Consider the following 20165-nt stretch of genomic DNA (forward strand, 5'->3'; position numbering starts at 1 on the left):
CCGCCAAGTCTGAGTTGAAAGCCTGCCAGGCTTAAGCATCGGGGATTTCTTTTTAAATGTATTTTAAGATGTTTTCTAAACTAAAATGTGTCATACAAGTAGCATAGACCCCTTAAGGAATAGCTCAGTGCATAGCGAGTGTGAAGTTGAGAGAGAGAGAGAGAGACAGAGAGAGAGAGAGAGTGTGTGATGGTGAGGCTGCAGCTACCAGAGTAACCCGCCTACCATTCAAGAGCAGGCTGAGCAGGCAGAGAGCAGGAGAGTTTCTGCCGAAAACAAGCACCGAGACATGAGAGCAGCTGCTCGCTAGCAGCTACGCGTGTTTACAGCAGAGAGCAGGAGGGAGGACAGACGTCTCACTCCGCTATTCTGTGCTGCAACTCTGGATGCTGTGGACAGAGCAGACACTTGCAGTTTATAATTGTGTCGTCTGAATAAGTATTGATAACATGCTTACTATTTTACAAAGTAGACATTTTTTATTTTATGACCGTGGGCGCTGATACACAAAAATGAACTAAATGGGTTTTATTTCTATTTTTTTAAAAAGCAAAATGACTTTGGGGGCTGTAGGGCAAGTAATGTAATCAGTGTATGCCTGCACAATGGTAACACCCCCACCAGGCCTACCAACTTTTCTGGGAGAAACCCTGCAAGTGTGTAGGAGAACCTACGGTGGCCATGAAATTCGCAAAAAAACCTCTATCTCCAGTGTTTGGTTTGTCCATTCTGGGCTTCTGTAGAAACATGACGGAGCAACATGGCAGCCTCCATGAAAAAGAATCCACTCCCTATATAGATGTAAAGGGCTCATTCTAAAGTAACAAAAACACAATGATTCTTATTTTCAGGTGATTATACACCCATGAAAACATACTTAAGGATATTGTATTTCATTTCTGCCATTAGATCCCCCTCACTCTTACACATTGGTCCTTTAAATTACCATAGTTAGTAGTTGGGGTCCTACTGTGCTCATGAGCTTTGTGAGTTATGTGGGTCAGTCACAGTCCATAAATACTGCTCTGACCAGCTTTATATCACACACACACACACACACACACACACACACACACACACACACACATATTGTAGAGTGTCTCAAAGAGCCTGAGGACTCCTGCTGGCCATGTTGTTGATAGAATGATGGATGTGTGTTTGTGCACATTCACACGTACAGTGAAACACTTTATTAGTGGCCTTAAAGACCTTCAGCCTTCCCATCTTAACACTGAAAGAAGGTGAATGCACCTCTAGTTACTTAAAGTCAACCAAGCGTTTAAGTACTATACCATGTTTTCAAGAGAGTGTGGATAGGTGTGCATGGAGGATATTTATGTCACATTTATTATGATAATGATAGGTGGGTCCTGTGAGAAAGCGGGTTCACCTCACTATGAGCCCTTTAAAACCTGACAAATGTCTTACTACAACCTATAACTACACACCTGCCACAAGTCCCAATTACACCTCACCTCTGAGTATTATGGGATGTCGTGATATTTCTAGAGGAAATATCTAGTGTCTAAATGTTTAAATATACTGATATTCATCCATATAAAATATTTTTTTCCTGATGTTTGTTTTCATACTGCTGCATATGGACACCAAATTGTATGTGAAAATATGTTTTATATGACTTTGACTTCAGTTCTTCTGACTGGTGTCTCTGAGGTGAGGTATGTGTGAGGACAGAGGTCAGATTCCTGAGCCCCCTGGCCATTTAGACCCATGTTCGCTGTCAGCCAACCATTTCACTGATACACTTTGACCTGTGCACTAAGATAAAGAACTACATTGGCTAGCTTCCATAGTTTAATGATTTTAATAACTCCTGTCAGTGAGCAGCTAGCAGATAATAGCTAGCTAACTCATTATTCTTTCTGTTTGCAAGGAGCCTCAGACAATGGGCAAGTTTCTGATTGATTTAGCCTTTGTGTAAACACACTTTGGGGTTAATGTTTAGCCGTTGCTTTGGGCTAGAATAATGTTTTGTGAGGCTTAAAATTTCAGTCAGTTGCAGTGACACTTATGTGAGGAATTTAGTATTGCGGTGGATTTGCTTCCTTCAGTTAGAAAATGAATGAGATTGGTAAATTGGTCCTTAAGGTTTAAATGCTCTTTGTTCATTTTTCATATGTGGATGAAACCTTGCAAAAGGTAGTTTGTTGCAGTTGAATGACATTTTTTCTCATGAGCTACACAGTGTCAGAGGCGGTTGAAGAGCCTAGAAAGACTATAGCTCTCTTGTGCACCAGCGTATTGTGAAGAAAGAACACATTCCTCTGGCAGTCTAGACAAACCTGTGGGCTTCGACTGTCATTACTGCAGTTTACAAACATTTCTCAAAGGGATGCTAAGATACACTCGCTGCTGATGCTTCGTACACTGACATGGACACAATTTCGGCCTTTGGTGTGTTGCATTGATAGAGAAGCATTGATTTGTAGCTGTGTGAAGGTGACAGGTAGTTATCATACATACCTTTTACAAAGTATTTTGCATACAAAATACTGTGTGGTGTAAACAAGATCATACTTGATGAATGGAAGAAAGCATACACATATCTGACACACAGACGGATACACACACACGGTGTCCAGTGCCAGGTGACACGATGAGCGGGTTAGACCCTGCAGAGGTCAAAGGGCACATTTCTCCAGAGAGCTGAATGATGAGGACTCTGGGAACTAGGCCTTGCTGCACAAACACTCGGACTTTAATAACACAGCAGACCATGTTTGCACTGCCACCACTCCAATTTCCCCCTTTTATTAAGGGATTCACTGTAAGAGGGTGGGAAAAAGTGTGTGTATGTGTGTGTATGTACATAGTGTTTATGTCCCTCCCTTGGGCCTGTCCTAAACCCATGTGGTCTAATTGATTCTGTGCTGGAGGTTTGTGTGGAACCCCAGTTCAAACTAATTTAGAGGCCACATGCATTTCATTTATTCTCAGCGGTGTTTGTGCCATCTCCTCCTCTTTGGGGAAATCAACCATAAAAAGCAAGTACAAGAATCATTGGAAAGTCCTCCAAGAAACCTTTTTAGATTTTATCACAGTGAATAAGATTCGCAGCGGCCCACACACTTCTGAAGAAGCATCTGGGTCACTATCAAAACAAATGTTGCCATGTTAAGATGAGACTAGGCTGCAAACCGCCGTTGTCCTGTCTGGGAATGTAAATAAGAGACAAAAAAGGAGCAGATGTTTCTAAAGAGGGCCCACAAAAAGATTTTAGACCAGAACAAAGATGCAAATGACCCATTTAGTGGTTCAATCCCTTAATTTGTGTTTGACATGAAGCTTCAGACAAGTAGTGGAATGATTTGACATAAAATACAAGCATTCAAGTCCCCTCCCCCATGTGGAGGGATTGTTAAGAGTTGCCTGTCTCAAGGTTCTTTTATTCTCATTCATGGACACATTAGTTCATTGGTAGTTTTAATATAGACAATATATATGTAGGTAAATTGAAGAAAACATGACAATACAGATCATACTTATTATATATGTATTACTTCATACTTGTGATTTCTTCATACTGTATCACACAGTCCTAGAAGTGTAAAATAAAGGGAAAGGATTTGTAGAATCCAAGTTTTAAGGGTTCAGTGATGAATCACTCTTCTACACAAATGCTTCCCGTGGTCCAATTTTCCAGTCCTTCCTTTCTCTGGATTCCTCTCTTGTGATTCAAGTCAGTTTGTACAGGGGGTCAAACCACTGGTTTGTTCTAAGGGGACTAACCTCAGCGCAGCTCTTTTCCAACCTAAACTGGGAACATGACCTCTGACCTGCTCGCCACGCTGTCAAGATCAACACCCTGGACAGCTGGAGCATGGCTCAGTGGTTTTGACCACATCTCCACTAAACATAGACGACTCAGTCGCAGTGTTCTTCATAGTTCTTCGTAGTTTGAGTGCATTTTGAAAAGGCCATGCAGTGAACAGGGACATGTTTAGCTGGTTTCAACTGTATTTACATCTTGAATTGGAGGCCTGTCTGCAGTTAGTGAGGAATGCCCAAGGCAAAAGAAGAATGAATCACAAATTCTACTCCCCACAGTTTTTTCCCTCCCCTCCTCCTCCATTACACACTCCTTCCTCTGTCCTCTTTTAACTGACTTTATCTTTTCTACCTTCCCCTGCTCAATGATCCTTTTCCTTTTTACTTCTCCTCTTTGTCTTGTGCTTCTCTTCACCATCTTCTTGACTACATCTTTTCTCACTACGTCTTTCCACACTCTTTTCTCCTCCCCACTCTTGTTTCACCTCTTTTCCGCCCTCTAAAATGCTTTGTGGTATAAGAGACTGCCCGCCATATTTACAAAAAAGCAAAGCAATCTGATACTGCTGAAAGCAAGAAAAAAACATGATTTTTTAGTGCCTGTAATTGAAAACAGGATCACAGCAAGTCAAATGAGTCATTCTCTGCTTTCCAATTGCTAAAATTAATTTTGCTGTCTTATAGACTCAAAGGAAACACATTATACATCCATCCCATCCCATAACTGAACCTGATACAGGGGAAAAGCTTTTAGAAAGTAGAGCTGAGTCTTGATTTAACTCTTTAAATCAAGAATGTATGGCAGCCAGTGTTTATGCAAGACATTATGAACTGATTTAAACCAAATTAATAACTATTGCCATTTTATTGTGCACACAGTGAAGTAAAATTGTCATTGCTTTTAAGCTCCCTTGTTAGGAAAAGGAGATTCTTTCTGAAGAGTATCTGTGGGATAGCAGGATGATTGCAGTGCATCAGTGAACTCAGTACTGGATGGGAAAACATGTGAGTCAGCAGGGCTCACCTGACAGTCATTACAAACACTGCAGGCGTCATAGCATGATATTTGATTAATTGCTCACATAATTGCTTTGAACAATTCGAGCCAGATCAGTTGACCTGCAGCTGAGAGAGGCTCATTTAACACACCGCCATGTTTATGCCAAAACCAAATAATTCAAGTGAGAACATCCACCAAACATATTCAAATAACTGATGTTCCTACAGTATGCGACCTGGCGTGAACCTGATTTTTTTTTTTCAGTCGTTTGGTAGAGTTGGAGTAATGTCCACCAGCTGGTAAGTCACCAGAACCTGACATTTTTCATGGGGGGGTCAAATGTCTTAACATTTATAGGGTCGTGCTCCAACCGGCTGTCTCCTGACACCTGTGTTTACTGGCTAAGACCCACTATGGGTCTGCGGCTCCTTGGCAGGACATCATGGAAGAGATGAAGGTAGTGGAGTACCTCTGATAAATGGTCACTGTATCCAGATGTTTAACAATAGGCTGCTCCTTAAGTCCTTCACCATTTTGCATTTATTTGCTCTCAAAACAACACCAATGACACATGACGCCTCACTCACAGCTTGACATTCTTATATCAATATCACTACACAGTTTACATAAATTGACGACACAAGACTGAAACAGTTTACTACCTACTTGATTTATTTTCATTGTTGGGTTGAGCTGGGTTTCCCACAGTAATGGTCCAAGACTTTAAAAGTGAGGTCTGTGTTCCTTTGTGTGTTGTATGTTTGCCAAGTAGTTTACAGTGTTTGACTCTACTTTGACTTGGGCAAATGGGTGGTGTGGATTCATCACAGCCCAGTTAACGATTCTTTGAAGAGTCTTTGCTGCTTCTATCTGGGAAACCAGCTAGTTAAGATGCAGGACACACTAACATACCTACAACCATGCTAGTCTTTTTGTCTCAGTCCCACTCTGTCTCGACGGCTTTTAGTATTATTCCACCCACACTAAGAGATTAGTGTGTACTATTTGTTAAACAGACAGCTTATTAATAGAATATATGTGGGTAGTATTGTTCTCAGTACCTTGTACTCAAACAAAGAAATGAGGCACTTGTTTCAGGACAAGATCTTGTCTCAGGTTCTGTAATTGTTTGCATATGTAAAGCCTTCAAAAATTGAAATACTGACTAGAGATAAGGGGCCAGATCACAGAGCCACTTAAACTTGGTCATGACCAAAAACTTCTCACTATTCATCATGTACTTCAACACAGTGATTAGTGGAATCCAGGTGAACACCCAGTGTCCTTTTATTTGTTCTTCTTTTAAACCCACACTGATCACAAAACAGGTGGTGTGGATACAGAATTGGGAAACAAAATCTTAGAGACTGAGGAAATGTTGATCGTGCTTCATCTGCATCATGGTCTCACATTTTAAATGAGGATGAGAGTTGTTATATTTGAGTGTTTTTTCTAGTGTAGCTGCTGTTTGAAGATATTTGAGTCCACTGACGCTGACACTATCTCAAGTGTCTTTTAACCCCATTCATTTCATCTTCAGTCCCTTTGATGCTTTGCTGGTATCCCGCCTTAGGTGACGCTTGGTAGTCGCAACCTTGCCTGTCAAAGTGTGCTAGCCCCTGGCCAACATGTCTGTTTACAGCACATAGCTGTCAGAGAAACATTGGTGGAGCAGAGCGAGAGAAGGATTTACATCCACAGTGGCAAGTGGAGGATAACAAGTAACAAAGGTTGTGTGATGCGGAGATGAAGGTAATCAAAAGATGTGACTACAAGGGAGTTTAAAAAATAGACAACAAAACTCAATGTTCAAGATAAAAGCCAGATGAGCATTAGATGGGAGGAAGGAAGGAGTAATGTGCAAAAATAAGAGGGGGGAGTCGAACAGGGGAGACAATAGAAAAGCAATGACTAAGAGATAAGGACAGGGGAAACCTATGACACAGGAGATAGGACAGAATCTGTGTGTGGAGAGAGGAAAGGGTGAGGTTGAGAGAATCAGACACAAGCAGAGGTATGGGAATGTTGGAGGTGCAGAGGAGAGGTGGAGGGCAGTAAGTTGCAGTAAGTTGCTGACCGACTGCTGGAACAGGATGAGGAAGTGGTGTAGGAGGCCAGGAGAGCTGCTTCCATAGGTGGGTCTCTATGACACACACACACATAATGGAAAACATTATAAAAGTAAGACTTAATGTTGATTTTGAGCTAGGGTTGAGTTTCCACAGTGGTGTTATTCTTCACTGGATTTCTTCCATTAGTCAATGCGGTGCCAGTTTGAAGTGCGTGGACCTTCTGGGTGCCATTCCTAATCGATTTAATTCCCCCGAGTGATACCGAGTTGTCTGGATTTCATCTCCTTATGGCAGGCCAAATGTTGCAGAGTATAATTTGCGCCTGTGCTGGAATCCAATAGCTGATAAATTCTTGGCAGCTGACAGTCAACGCTTGTGTGTTCATGTTTTCATGTGCTCATACAGAACATGCGTATGCGCCTACAGATCAGTCAGTTATTTGATCATAAGAGGGAAAGGCCAAGTGTGTACGAGGCTGTGTTTAAATGCACCAATGTAAGCATGTAATCTGTGTGTTTGTATGTGTGTGTGTGTGTGTTGAGTCGGGCTAGCAGAGAGAGTGGATCAGGTTTCAGCCTCAGCAGTCTCTCTTTTCCACTCTCACATTAACAGGACAGTAACACTGAACTGTGGAGAGCAAGGGAGAAGGAGGCCTTGTGAGGGGTAGCAGCTACATGAACTACAGACACACAAATATACACACCGTAAATTCTTTACCTACACCGACTTAACACATTGTTAAGCAGAGCTACAGCTACTTTCTTCATGCATATCGGTGAGCACTTGTGTTAACAGACCTTAGTGAACGTATTTAAAGTTGAATATTTGTCTTATGAGGCATTCCACTGCAGGACATTAAGCTAATCATTATCAAAACAAACTGCGGGGATAACCTCCTGCCAAGTGCAAAGTACTTTAATAGTACAGAGTATATTTTCTTGTAGTTTTCTGTCAAGTCAAGAGCCTGCGCTGGCATGAGACCAGCCATTGCCTCCGTTTGACAGTCAGGAGGTGTTTTTAAAAGATGTGTGTGTTATTCGACTATTAAACAGGCTAAAACAACGGATTTATCTGCTGCTTCAATTCCAATCCTCCACCAGGTGTGTACAAAGCACTGATGAGCAAGCAGTTTACCATGTTTTTTATGTGTATTGTGATTTTTCATGGATGGAAAGTAGCTGTTACATAGCTTGACAGTTGTAGGAAGCTTTTCATAGTATCTCTGATTCTTTTGAGTTTTTCTTGTAACATGGATGTTTTTTAATACCACGCATACAAACCTCTCTCCACTTCCTCGTCTCACTTACAGTACCTGTTTTTCACATCCTCACAATTACTAATCACACACACGTACTATTACAGCTCTCCACCCCCGTTCCCTTCATACCCTATCACAACCTCAACTCATTCCTTTCTAACCCTCTCTCTTCCTCTTCCTCTCTGTCAAATCAGGGCCAGAGGTGATTCCCAGCTACACCAGCAGTGCCATGACTGAGGCGGTGGTGCCTGATACTATGATGTCCCCAGCAGTGGGTGGCATATACGGGGAGAAGGCTGGTGGCCCCGTGGTGGACTTCAGTTATGTGGGCATCGACGCCATTCTGGAACAGATGAGGAGGAAGGCCATGAAGCAGGGTTTTGAACTCAACATTATGGTTGTGGGTAAGTAGAGCTTGTGTACACATACTGAAGTTTCAGTGATATTATACAGGCCTCAGAGCTGGAGTTGGTCACTGTGTGCTGCAGTGTGACTCCTAAATATTTAGAAGTGGTCAGATGGAAAGGATGAATTTCTCAGTGAGGGCTTAAATTTAACTTAAAGGGAGGAGTTCTTGCTAATGAATGGTTGTCAATTGACATTTACTTGAAACCTGAGCAACTACATCACTAGGCTGCATGCATGATATTATGTTGTTTACTGAAAAGATGAATTTTTAATCATGAGGATGAATTCTTTCTCTCTAATTCTCTGAGTATTATCGTCAAGTGTAGACTATAAAGTCTGTTTTCATGTCATATTAACCCACAACTAAATGTGTGCTTATCTCAAAACGACCTCAGTCAGCAATCATAACATGCGTCCTGTTATTCAGGTATGATGCTGCTTTCTCTCTAATCAAGTTTTGACAGAAAACGGAGGGCTCAACCTCATTTTAATAAGCAGCCTGAGCCACACACAGCAGGACTTAAAACTCTCTTTCCCATTGAGTCTTCGTCACTGTGATCAGGCACCTTTTTAAAAGAGGAGCTAATTACACAGAAGCACACCTCCACAGTAGACAGGCCACCATAAAACCCACAGCACCTCCCTACTGTATGTCTCCTCTGGATGATGTCGCGCCAGTTGGTCTGTGTTTTTTATCCTCGAAAATAAAAAAAGCTTGTTCAAAAGGCAGCCTCGGGGCTGAGACTGAATTGTGTAAAGTTGCAGAGGCAATGGTAAACAGAATTAAACACGCTCAGTCTCCATGTGGTTTCTGCATTCAGGTGAAATTAGATTCCACCACTTAAAAAAGAGAGCATTACAGGGAGGAATGATACTTTTTTTAAAAGTGGATGATTGGATTTGTATTTTTATGGCCATGAGAGTACTTCAGAGATTTGATTTAGATGATTTAATTACTTAGCTCTAGTTGCATGATGACAAACACTTACAGCAATGTTCCCTTTTCCTTTTTTGATTGTGCAGAAGGGAAGCAGGAAAAATCTTTACATTTTTCAATTAAACAATATTATGATGATATTTAGTCAGTTTTTGTTTGCCAGTAATTTCGTCTTGTCTTCATCATGAAAGCATCCCCAAATATATGTTGTCATAGTTACAAAAAAAGATCCATACTACTATGGTGTGCTACATAAGAAAGCGTGGGATTTTGGCACTGCATCACTGTTGTGACGGTTGTTACTGGGAGAATGTTGGGCTGAGACACTTTGGGGAAATACAGCTGTTGCAAGAGGTGTGGACACTGTATAGTGTGTGCGTCATCAATGTTGCCAGAGCTATAAAAAAGATAAAAAGCTAATCTGGCATGTAGTGATGGCGACTTTTTAAACTTCCAACTGCATAAGAAAAAGTATGAATTCCAACCATTAAATTCTGCAGATGTTGGATTAAGCATCTGCTGCATCAATCCATGTTTGCATGCAACATGTGCTGCTGACTGCCTGCCCATGCGACTGTGTTTGAGTGTGCCTCTCCATAAATCAGTGAAGTTCTCAATGTTGACTTAACCTGAAATTGAACTGTGAATGTTCACCGGCCAATGGGCCCCTCCAAACTCCTCTTCATCAACCCGTAGTCATGTTAACATGGTGCGCAGGGGCCACAGATGGTCCCATCCATATAGACAGACAGTTGTTAATGACCCACAATAGGGATTCTCACTGGTTCATCTGCTTCTACAATAAAGTCGCCAAAGTCAGTACATCTTATCCAGATGGAGAGCATTTTATCAGCCAACTGCAACATGAACTCACTGGGCTGTTATGCACTTAGAAGAAAACAGCAGTGATCCATGTAGTCATCTAGTCTAAAAGTGTCTGTGAAAAGCAAATGATATAATTAAAGTAAATATAAAACATTTTGTATTTAGACTCTGTAAAATGATTATAGTATTGCCCATATATCATCCATTCATTTACACTCATCTCTGACTCTGACATAGTGCCATCCAGAATTAAGTTTCTTAAAGGTGGCATTTATTACAGGACTACTATTGGATTGCATTTAATGTATGAAGATTTCTGTATTTCTGGTCACTCAATCCAAGCCTCCTGATCATTTTAGAAAAAAAAAAAAAAAAAACTGGTATACTTTGGATCCATTCTTGCTTTTGGTTGGTGTGTTTGGATTGGGGTCATGTGTACTGGCAGTGTTTATGCAGACAAATATCTGCAGCTTGTCACTGCCTCAGCCCAACAACTGACATCCTGGAGTCACCCTGAGTTTCAAATTGCCGTGGAAAATAATCATTGAATCTTGTTTGGGTTTGTTATGGCACCAATGTTATACTGTGTAGACTGTTTAGACTGTTGAGACTGCGATCAGTCACTATGGAAGAGTAGTTTTTTTTCTTTTCTTTTCAATATTTGTCATGAGGTGTGTGTGTTTCTCACTGTCTTATTCTCTGACTGGGTTTTTGCTCACAGGACAGAGTGGCTTGGGAAAGTCTACTTTGATGAACACGCTGTTCAAGTCTAAAGTCAGCCGTAAGTCAGTGCTGGCTACAGCCCAGGAGAAGATCCCCAAAACGATTGAAATCAAGTCCATCAGTCATGGTACGGCCCTCTTGAACCCCCTCGTGTTTTCTCTGTGTCCCGTCTTTTTTGGCTTATTTCTGTCCATCTGTAGGTGTGTCAGCCAAAATACATCTATCTCATACGTCACTTTGTTTTTCTACTCTGTACTGTATTTACACTTTCCTTCTGTATTTACACTTTTCCCTCTATCAGTCATAGTAAAGTCAAGTCACTCCAAACACAAACTTAACAGCTGTTTTAGAAAATGTTATACAAATTATCCTCTCACATAAGTGTCTGAATGTCTTTCAGGCAAAAAATTGGCAGTACAATCCCAGAATAATGCTACATTTTTGAAAGTTCAGAGTGTTTTCAGCATTATTGTATACAGTCTGCTGGCACTGACTAACCATGTGTGTGTTCCTTTGTTTGCAGACATCGAAGAGAAGGGAGTGAGAATGAAGTTGACTGTTATCGACACACCAGGCTTTGGAGACCAGATCAATAACGAGAACTGGTACACTACAATTTTTTCGTTGCATTAACTACATAAACACTGAGATTTGAATTGGCACCAGTGTCTAACCAAATGCGCCTCCCTTTCTCTTTTCTTTTCCTGTTGTCTTCCTTTTCCTGTTCTCTGTCACTCTATACTCTTATCTTCCTCTCTCTCTCTCTCTCTCTCTTTCTCTCTCTCAAACTGTCTGAGCCCCTCCCACTTCCATCTGCCCTTTCACTTGCTTTTCTATCTCTGTTTCTTCCTCCTCCCCTCTTTTATCTATCAATCTCTTGCCTCGCCCCCCTTCCTCCCTCATTCCCTCTATCATCCCTACCACGGTCTAGCTGGCAGCCAATCATGAAATTCATTAACGACCAGTACGAGGCGTACCTGCAGGAGGAGATCAACATCAACAGGAAGAAAAGGATCCCAGACTCCAGAGTCCACTGCTGCATATACTTCATCCCCCCAACCGGACACTGGTAAGGACTCATACAAGCACATATTAATTCTCCCTTCTTCTTTGAGAGCCCACATCAAATAATACCAGTGCTGCCCTCTGTTGTTCTTAGATGAGAAAGTCTTCATCAAGTAGAATGCAAGATGTGAAAGACAGAGAAGATATAAATCTAATTATAATCGCTGTGAATCATGGCCAAAAGGTGACTTTTGTTATAAGTAAAGTCACTTAATAACAAGGATTGACCAGACTTGACTAGAATTACATCAGCTGGACCTTAAACAGCTGCCTCTTGCATATGTGCAAACAGATCAAGTATTGATACAGACTGCCTTTGTTTATTCTAGGCAGTGTGGAACGTCTCTCGGCTTTCTTACCCCACATACTGTACACACACATCCCCACACATTTCCTCTGAGCACTGTGCAACATATCCGAGAACACCAGCCCACCCCGCACACATTAACACACACAATGGAAAGATGGGCTGCTCTCGCCAGGCCCCGGAGCAGCACAATGTCCCATGTCTCTCTCTCGCTGGATCTCGTACAGACACACACATCTGGCTCTGATCGAAGTGCACAAACTGCCCTCCCTCTCCGCACACTCTGTTGGTTCAGCCCCTCACTGTTCCGAGATCAGGGGTTTCGGGTATAGTAGGAGAAGAAATTGGGGGAGGGTATACACAGTCTCATATGTCCATCAAGCGATAGATTCACCGCGCACTTTACAGCTTTTGCATTTGTGTAACTCTAGTCGAGTGCAGCGGCAAGTCTTTGGAAAATGTTTAAAGCAGCTGTGGATTGTCAGCCTGGTTCGAGCACACACACACACACACACACACACACACACACACACACACACACACACAAAGACACACAGTTGATTATAGTGCTGCACCTCTATTAATGTTTGTGTCATGGCCTGTCTTTACTCAGGCAGGGGGCTCTGTGAAATGGCCCCCTGTGTCTGTGCCCCATCCAGTAATGTTTCATGTTGATCCAACACTGCAGATGTCACATGGCCTGGCCAACAGCTGCTTATGCCTTAAAAAGCCTAATGGAGAGAGAGGCAGGATGGACGAGAGAGACAGTGTGTCTGTGTGCGTCTGGGTGCATGCAATCAATTTTGCACTTTTGTCTCTTTAAGTGTGCTTATGCACGAGTGTACAAGACTCCGTGTTGACAATGGCTGGTCTTTGTGGAAGTGTTGCTAGCAAGGCTGCTTCCACAACCACATGCAGACACTTTTCAAAACTGCAGGAAAGTCCTGAGCTCCTCAAACCGACTACAATTCCTTTCAAACTCATATAGCTGTTAACACACTGTATAAGATGATTAGTTCACAGATGCAATGTGAACAGTAAATATGTCAGTAGGTACAGTTGTTCCTCCATCTGAGAGAATTGTTAGAAACATCTGCCCTCTGGTGGAAGAGTTTTGTGTTGCTCATCATTTCATTTACATTTCACATTCTCTTTCTCTCTTTTCCTCCCTTTTTCTCTCGCGTTGTCTCTCTCCCTCTCAGTCTGCGGCCTCTTGATGTAGAGTTCATGAGACGTCTCAGTAAGGTGGTCAACATTGTCCCTGTCATTGCTAAGGCGGATACGCTCACCCTAGAGGAGAGGGACTTCTTCAAAAAGAAGGTAACATTTTTCTGTCTTCCATTTGCTTTTTTTGTAATAGATTTATGTATCCTTTTATCTCATTTCTTTCTTTTTTTTACCATTAAGTCAACATTTATAATCGAGAAGCATCCTCCTTTTGGCTCCCATTCTACACTTCCTTTTTTGTGTGGTTGTGGTACAGTAAGCAGTGACTGGATAAGTTCCTGCGGTATTCTTTGGTGGTGTGTTGGTGGTTCTTTCTTGTATTCTCCTCTCAGTCTGGACAGTAACAAAACATGACTATATTACACCAACAGCTGAAGAGCATCTCTCATTCTTTACCCCTCTACCCCCCTTACTTTCTACTCTGCCTCCACACAGTCAATAGAGCTGCAGCGTTTCATTTGTATGTTTTTATTGGCATCGTCTTCAAGAAACTCAGGATTTCCCCTCCTCTCATTAGCAATGAGGACGCTAAACTCCCTCTGGTTTATGTGTGCACAATTATGTGTCTTTTTTTTGTGTGTTTTGTATACAGTATGTTCACGGCAGACTTGGTGTGTGCACAGGTTTATGCATAAGCATCCATCTTGTTAGGTTTTATATTGTGTTTGTACACAGACAGCGATTAACATCTAAGCCCAAACTTTTGGAGTAGATTAGAAGCCAGATTTGTGTTAAAACCATTTTAATCTGTACATTGTGCCGATTTAGGTGCATTTATTTGATGTCTCTCAAGACGGCATGAAGCACGTCTTGCCTAATTACTCCAGCAATTAAAGGGCCTAGTTTGTATCCTTTCAAAACTGTAGCAGGTTAAAGATTTATTGTGTTTCTCTGTGTATTTCAACAGATCAGGGAAGAGCTGCGAGCCAATGGGATCGATGTATACCCTCAGAAGGAATTTGATGAGGATGCGGAGGACAGAATGATCAACGAAAAGATCAGGGTGAGAGCATGATGTTGTAGCAGATCTGTAACATGTCCAGCAGAGGTTGTGACTCAGTCATCCTCATTTATGCTCAGACATGCCTGTCCACAGAGCTATGTCATCCTAAATCCATTTAGAGTCATTTTTAATGTACTTTATCTGAATGATTTCTGACTCCATTGTTTGCCGACCTTTTAACCTGTGAACAGGAGATGATCCCATTTGCTGTGGTGGGCAGCGATCAGGAATACCAAGTCAATGGCAGGAGGCTGCTGGGGAGGAAGACCAAGTGGGGAACCATTGAAGGTACAACTCCCTCTCGCCTTCACTCCTCTTCCACTCTCTCTCCTTGTTTTCCTTTTTTTCCCTTCTTATTATTATGATGTTTTTAGGAAACTTTCAGCATGGCATTTGGCAGTTACCTTGCGAGCTTGAATCACGAGATCACACGAGAATCCATCTCTTCAGGCTTCAAGTTATGCACTTGTGTCCGAACCACCAGTGGTTCGGACCAATCAGCGTCTAATGAGGATTCTCATGTGATTTTGCAATCTTGCAAATCCAGCTGCCTCGCAAGGTAAAATGGTGATAGATGGTGATGGACAGATGGTTCATCCAATCACCTGCCAAGTATTTTTTGAAAGTGCTCGCCCTTTCCAAACAGTTTCCAGACGACTTCTCAGATGGTTCTGTGTAACAAACCATCTGGCACATCAGGTTAATTTGGCAGTATGCACATAACTAATCTGGCAGTTAATTTATAGAGAAGAAAAGAGAAAAGGGAGACATGTAAAGACCTCTCTGAGACAGTCGGTCAATAAAACAATGCTCCATTCAGTTTGCAGACTGGTGTCGTGTGCCATGCAGCTGGCACAGGCCTCTAGCAGACACTCTGTGTCTGAAGGAGCCTGATTTGGGTACTTGGTTCACTCATTGCTCCCTTTTTGTTTCATAAAGGAAACACTGAGGATGCTCACATAAGCAATAAAACATGATGGTATGGGGAAAACTTTACAATTGTATTTTGTTTGAATTTTTCAAAAAGTAATGACAAAACTTGAACCAGGTCAATTAATAGTTGTTTGTGTGCAGTTTGTTTTGGTTTTTAGAATTGAACTTATTCAGCTTAATGTTAGTACGGTGTCAGTGTTGGTATTTTACTCTTTCTTTTTGTTAAGATCCATTCTTACCGTAGGATTCCTTTTTAAATACGTAATTATGTTATCCACTCCAGGCAGGAGGCTCTACCCCTCTATCAAGTGTCTCATAAAGGAAGTTTCATTTCCTGCAGCATGTGCTGTACAGACACACACATACACACGCCTGGCAGGAATTTTTTGATCAGTTAGTCTTATCTATTCAGAACTGCAAGTAGATGAAGTTAGCAACAGAGATCTGCAGTGAGTGAAGGCATCTGAGTGTTGAGATGACCAATCTCTGTGTCTTTAGGGACATCACACTGAGGTTAGACTCCACCTAGTGGAATAATCAGGAAACTTAACAGCAAACAGTCACATAGCATAGTTCACAGCTCATACTGTCTGCCTTTTGCTCCTTTTTTGCCGGCACCTACTGTTATCTGTTTTATCTCACTTTTGATTATTTCTTATAACTCATAACTTCTCTCTCTCCATTAGTTGAGAACATAGCCCACTGTGAGTTTGCCTATTTACGGGATCTCCTCATCAGGTGAGTAGATTTTGTCTCGATATCATTATATCTTATATTCTGTCTGTTTTCATGCAGCCTTGTCTCGCTGCATTAGTGTGTGTTTACTGTATATATTATTGTAAAGTTTTAAAGTTCGTCCATCTCTTGTACTGGTTTCTTATGGGTGTATATATGTGTGTTTCTTTCAGGACCCATATGCAGAACATTAAGGACATCACAAGCAGCATCCACTATGAAATGTATCGCGTGAGGCGTCTTAATGAGAATAACACGGTGGTGGCTCATGCCAACGGTATCCCAGATCATCATCTTGCTGCCCACGAGATGTAGACAGCACCCGCTCCTCCGCAGTTAACCTCAACTCGGTGTAATTCATTTGCTATGAGACTTTGACCTTCATTGACAGCCTTCCCACCACTCCAGTCCCCCACTCCATCCCTCGTCTCACAGGTGGGATAGAAACTTAAAAGCCTGCCAGAGGGACTGTATTTTCAATGACTCAGCAGCTGAATGGACTGTTCATGTCAATTTATGGCCACATTAACAAACACTATCCTCTCACTATCGAGGACAAAGAGAGTGAAGAGAAGTTTGATTCTTCGTAATGTGCTGCAGCTTGATTTTTATCTGCTTCCCGATCATAAAGTTAACCTTTGTGGTTTTACTCGTGGTGCCAAAAGTTCAGCATCTGCCAAACACAACGATCTGACACTCAGTACGTGTCAGTGTCAGAGCTGCCTTAAATCAGTAACATGTTAATTTTGTCCACTTTTACTTTTTTCAAGTTTGATGTTTTTCCGCAGCGCTTATAAGCAACTGTGCTGTAGCAGAAGCACACACCTGTATCAACATGTGTGGATTGCACTTGATCACTACATAGTTGCATACATTGACAAAGCGTGTTGGAAAGGGGGCCGGGCAGCACTTTTGCCAACATGTGACACATACAGTCGGACCAGTCTGTCTGTGTGATGCAGCATCATTCAGTGCTCTCCCCTGTAGGTAAACAAGAAAAGGATATCAAAATAGCACATACAGTACGTTTGAGTTTATATTATTTGCCACAAGCTGTGTTTTGCTTTAACTGTTCGTCATATGTTCATGTCATGTTAAATATGGATGTCAGGTCCTTGATGTCTTTTTAAATCCCAGTAATAAATGTCATTGTTTATTAATAGAAATATCTTCAAGTGATTTAAGATGAATGAGTATTTATGCACGATATAAAATGTGAACGTTTGTCATCAGTTGTGGTCCACTTATTCAGATTATTCTCACACACACACACACACACACACACACACACACAAACACATACACTCACACGTGCATTTGAGCCCATCGTAGTGCCTTATTTATAGGAAAATGTTTGCTAGTGTGTTGGCTGAAACTGGAAAGAGAGCAGGTTTGTTGGTGCCAAGATGCCTACATTTAGACAGTTCTCAATCCTTTTCCCTTTCTTATCTGGAAAAAAAGAAAACAAATCTTACATTGACCAGCCCACTTTTTCTTCTATTTTTCATAATATACCAAGGATCTTTGTCTGTTTGAACCATATATAATTCCCTCAGCTGTCACTGTCATGCTCTGTCCTGTATATTCTTCTGTGTTCTGATACATTTTTTTTGTACTTGTATTATTGATAATAACAAATTTTCCTTTATCTTATTTTAAAGAAATAAAGATTAAAGTTGTAAATATTTACTTTCTTTGATTGTTTTTTTTCTTCTTTTAAAACTGCTGTATACACAGTTTTTTCCTCCCATCAATACATTTTACAGAGCCAGCCTGCAGACGAGCTTGACATGAACAACCGGACTGCGTGAGTTCATCAGCTCATATCCTCTGACTGTATGTGGAAGACCACACTTAAGATCATTTTCTACTACACAGGATCCCTGTAGCATTTAATCGCAGGTGTAATTCACATACTGGAGCACTTTAATTGCCATGTCATTAAGCTTTTCCTTGATTAGACTCTGAAATCAATATGGCCACCTGCTAAGTCAGTGTATGGCTGATTAGCGCTAATTACTTGAATGCATGAGTGCGTATTTTCTTCCTCAGCACAGGAGATGACAGAAGGCAAGTCCTGAGCTCCAGACAAGACCTTGGATTCAGTGTGAGGATATGCAGACATCAGCGTCCTGAGGTATTGGAGGAGAGCACACTGAGGGGTTTAGCAGTTAGTATGTTGACAGATCTAACAGATATATCAAGTTAGAAAAACAACATTTTTAGTGATTTACATGTTTTGATTTAATTTAAGGAACTTCACACTGGATGGATTCAGCCCAAGGAGGACAGAAATATAAAATCAAAAAAAAAAAATCCAAAATGGAGGTGTTTTCCCATAGTTCCTAATAAAATACACCCCTTTAGTTACACCAATCTGTGAATGATGAAATGTGAAATTACTGATGTTATTTGATGTGATGTTTTAAAGTGAAAAAATCCAGATGAATGGCTTTGTGCACAGGAGTGTCTCTATTTAAGACAACTTAAAATTAAATAGCCCATTATTCAAAGGATAGGATCGCAATCTTTGAAGTCTGCCTTAAAACAATAGTCAGGTGCCCATATGAACATTGAAGGAGGTTTTGTTCACTTTAATTATTTCTCCTGTTCATACTAGCCATTAAAAGATCCTTCCTTATTCACTTTCAATGTGATGGGGGACAAAATCCACAGTCCTTGTTCTGTGCAAAATGTATTCAGATGTTTAAGTGAAGCTAAAATTAGGCTTCATAGTCTAAATTAGTCAAATCAAATGGAAATCTTCAAAAATTACAGCCTTTTTAAAAGAAAATTCCTTCTTTTTGCTACTATACCCCCACAGCAGCTCAACAGGGAAACACTTTCCAGGGAAACACATAGTGTGAATTTTGTAATAAAAAGACTGCAATTTTTGAAAATTTCCACTTCATTTGACTAACTCAGACAGCTGAAGCCTCATATTAACGCCAGGCTTTGAAGCCAATTTGACATAGTAGTCAAACTGTGGAAGTTCTGGGTCCACCTTGGGCCCAAAAAGCATTTTTCCTGCACACAATCAAGGGGAAAGAGCGGCTGTAAAACGGTGAATAGATTTTTTTTTTGAGCCTCACAGCTTCTGTAAAATGACTCATTTCACTATCAGAATTTGATCCATTCGGTCCAATAACATTTGGAACATCTAGAAGAGTGGCAATTGCATTATTTTATCCTATTCAAATTAGCGGAGAGCTAAACCAGAAGTTAGCTGGCTTAGCCAGCAGAAGTCTCTGGTGCGTATAGTGTATGGGCCCAATGCGCCCATACAGTGTGTTCAGTATGCATTCATCCGGGTAATTCCTTTACAGTGGTAAGTGGCTTTTTTGGCTTCATGCACCACTGAGCAACCTTCATAGGAATGAACTGGGTCCTGCCTCGGCTTGACTTTACACACACTGCCCAACGGGCCACTACAGCTTTATGGTCTGAGCAAATTAGCCGCTGGGTGCTAATCAAAGTTACACAATGTTGCCAAGCAAAGGAATTCCTGCAGTTTGACCATTTCTTTTTCACACATGTATTGTTACCATCATGTCATGTCTATCAAGTAGATTTACATAACGTTACAGCAGCAACACACACATACAGGCAAGGATCACAGAGCAGAATGGGCTAACTTGTAACAACAAAGCTCACTGAGCTAGCGTTGCAGTTCAAAGTTCCACAAAAGCAACATGAAAAACAGTTACCACCATCCAAACTACTACTGTCGTTACTTAGTTAGTTCAGATGAGGCTTGATGTTCACAGTTTCTCTTGAATGTCCCTCAACAATATTAGTCCAACCATCACCAGCCATATTAACCGCCACACACACATTTACTGAAAGATGGAGCAGGAGGAAAAAGAGAGAGGGGTAGTACTCA

General features: G+C 41.3%; 1 protein-coding gene across 5 annotated transcripts in view; it reads left to right on the forward strand.

Moving 5' to 3' along the window:
- LOC137168703 (septin-9-like) overlaps positions 1–17967 on the forward strand; it is a 68298-nt gene extending 50331 nt beyond the window's left edge. For all 5 annotated transcript variants that reach the window (XM_067571470.1, XM_067571473.1, XM_067571471.1 and 2 more), the window contains 9 exons: positions 8314–8523; positions 11011–11139; positions 11536–11617; positions 11944–12081; positions 13587–13704; positions 14519–14614; positions 14806–14902; positions 16234–16285; positions 16456–17967. In XM_067571470.1, coding sequence (XP_067427571.1) covers positions 8314–8523; positions 11011–11139; positions 11536–11617; positions 11944–12081; positions 13587–13704; positions 14519–14614; positions 14806–14902; positions 16234–16285; positions 16456–16597 — 1064 coding nt within the window. In that variant the 3' untranslated portion in view covers positions 16598–17967. The remainder of the gene's footprint in view (positions 1–8313; positions 8524–11010; positions 11140–11535; positions 11618–11943; positions 12082–13586; positions 13705–14518; positions 14615–14805; positions 14903–16233; positions 16286–16455) is intronic.
- The last annotated feature ends 2198 nt before the right edge of the window (positions 17968–20165 follow it).

Source organism: Thunnus thynnus, chromosome 17 (genome assembly GCF_963924715.1).
Source record: "Thunnus thynnus chromosome 17, fThuThy2.1, whole genome shotgun sequence".
NCBI lineage: Eukaryota > Metazoa > Chordata > Actinopteri > Scombriformes > Scombridae > Thunnus > Thunnus thynnus.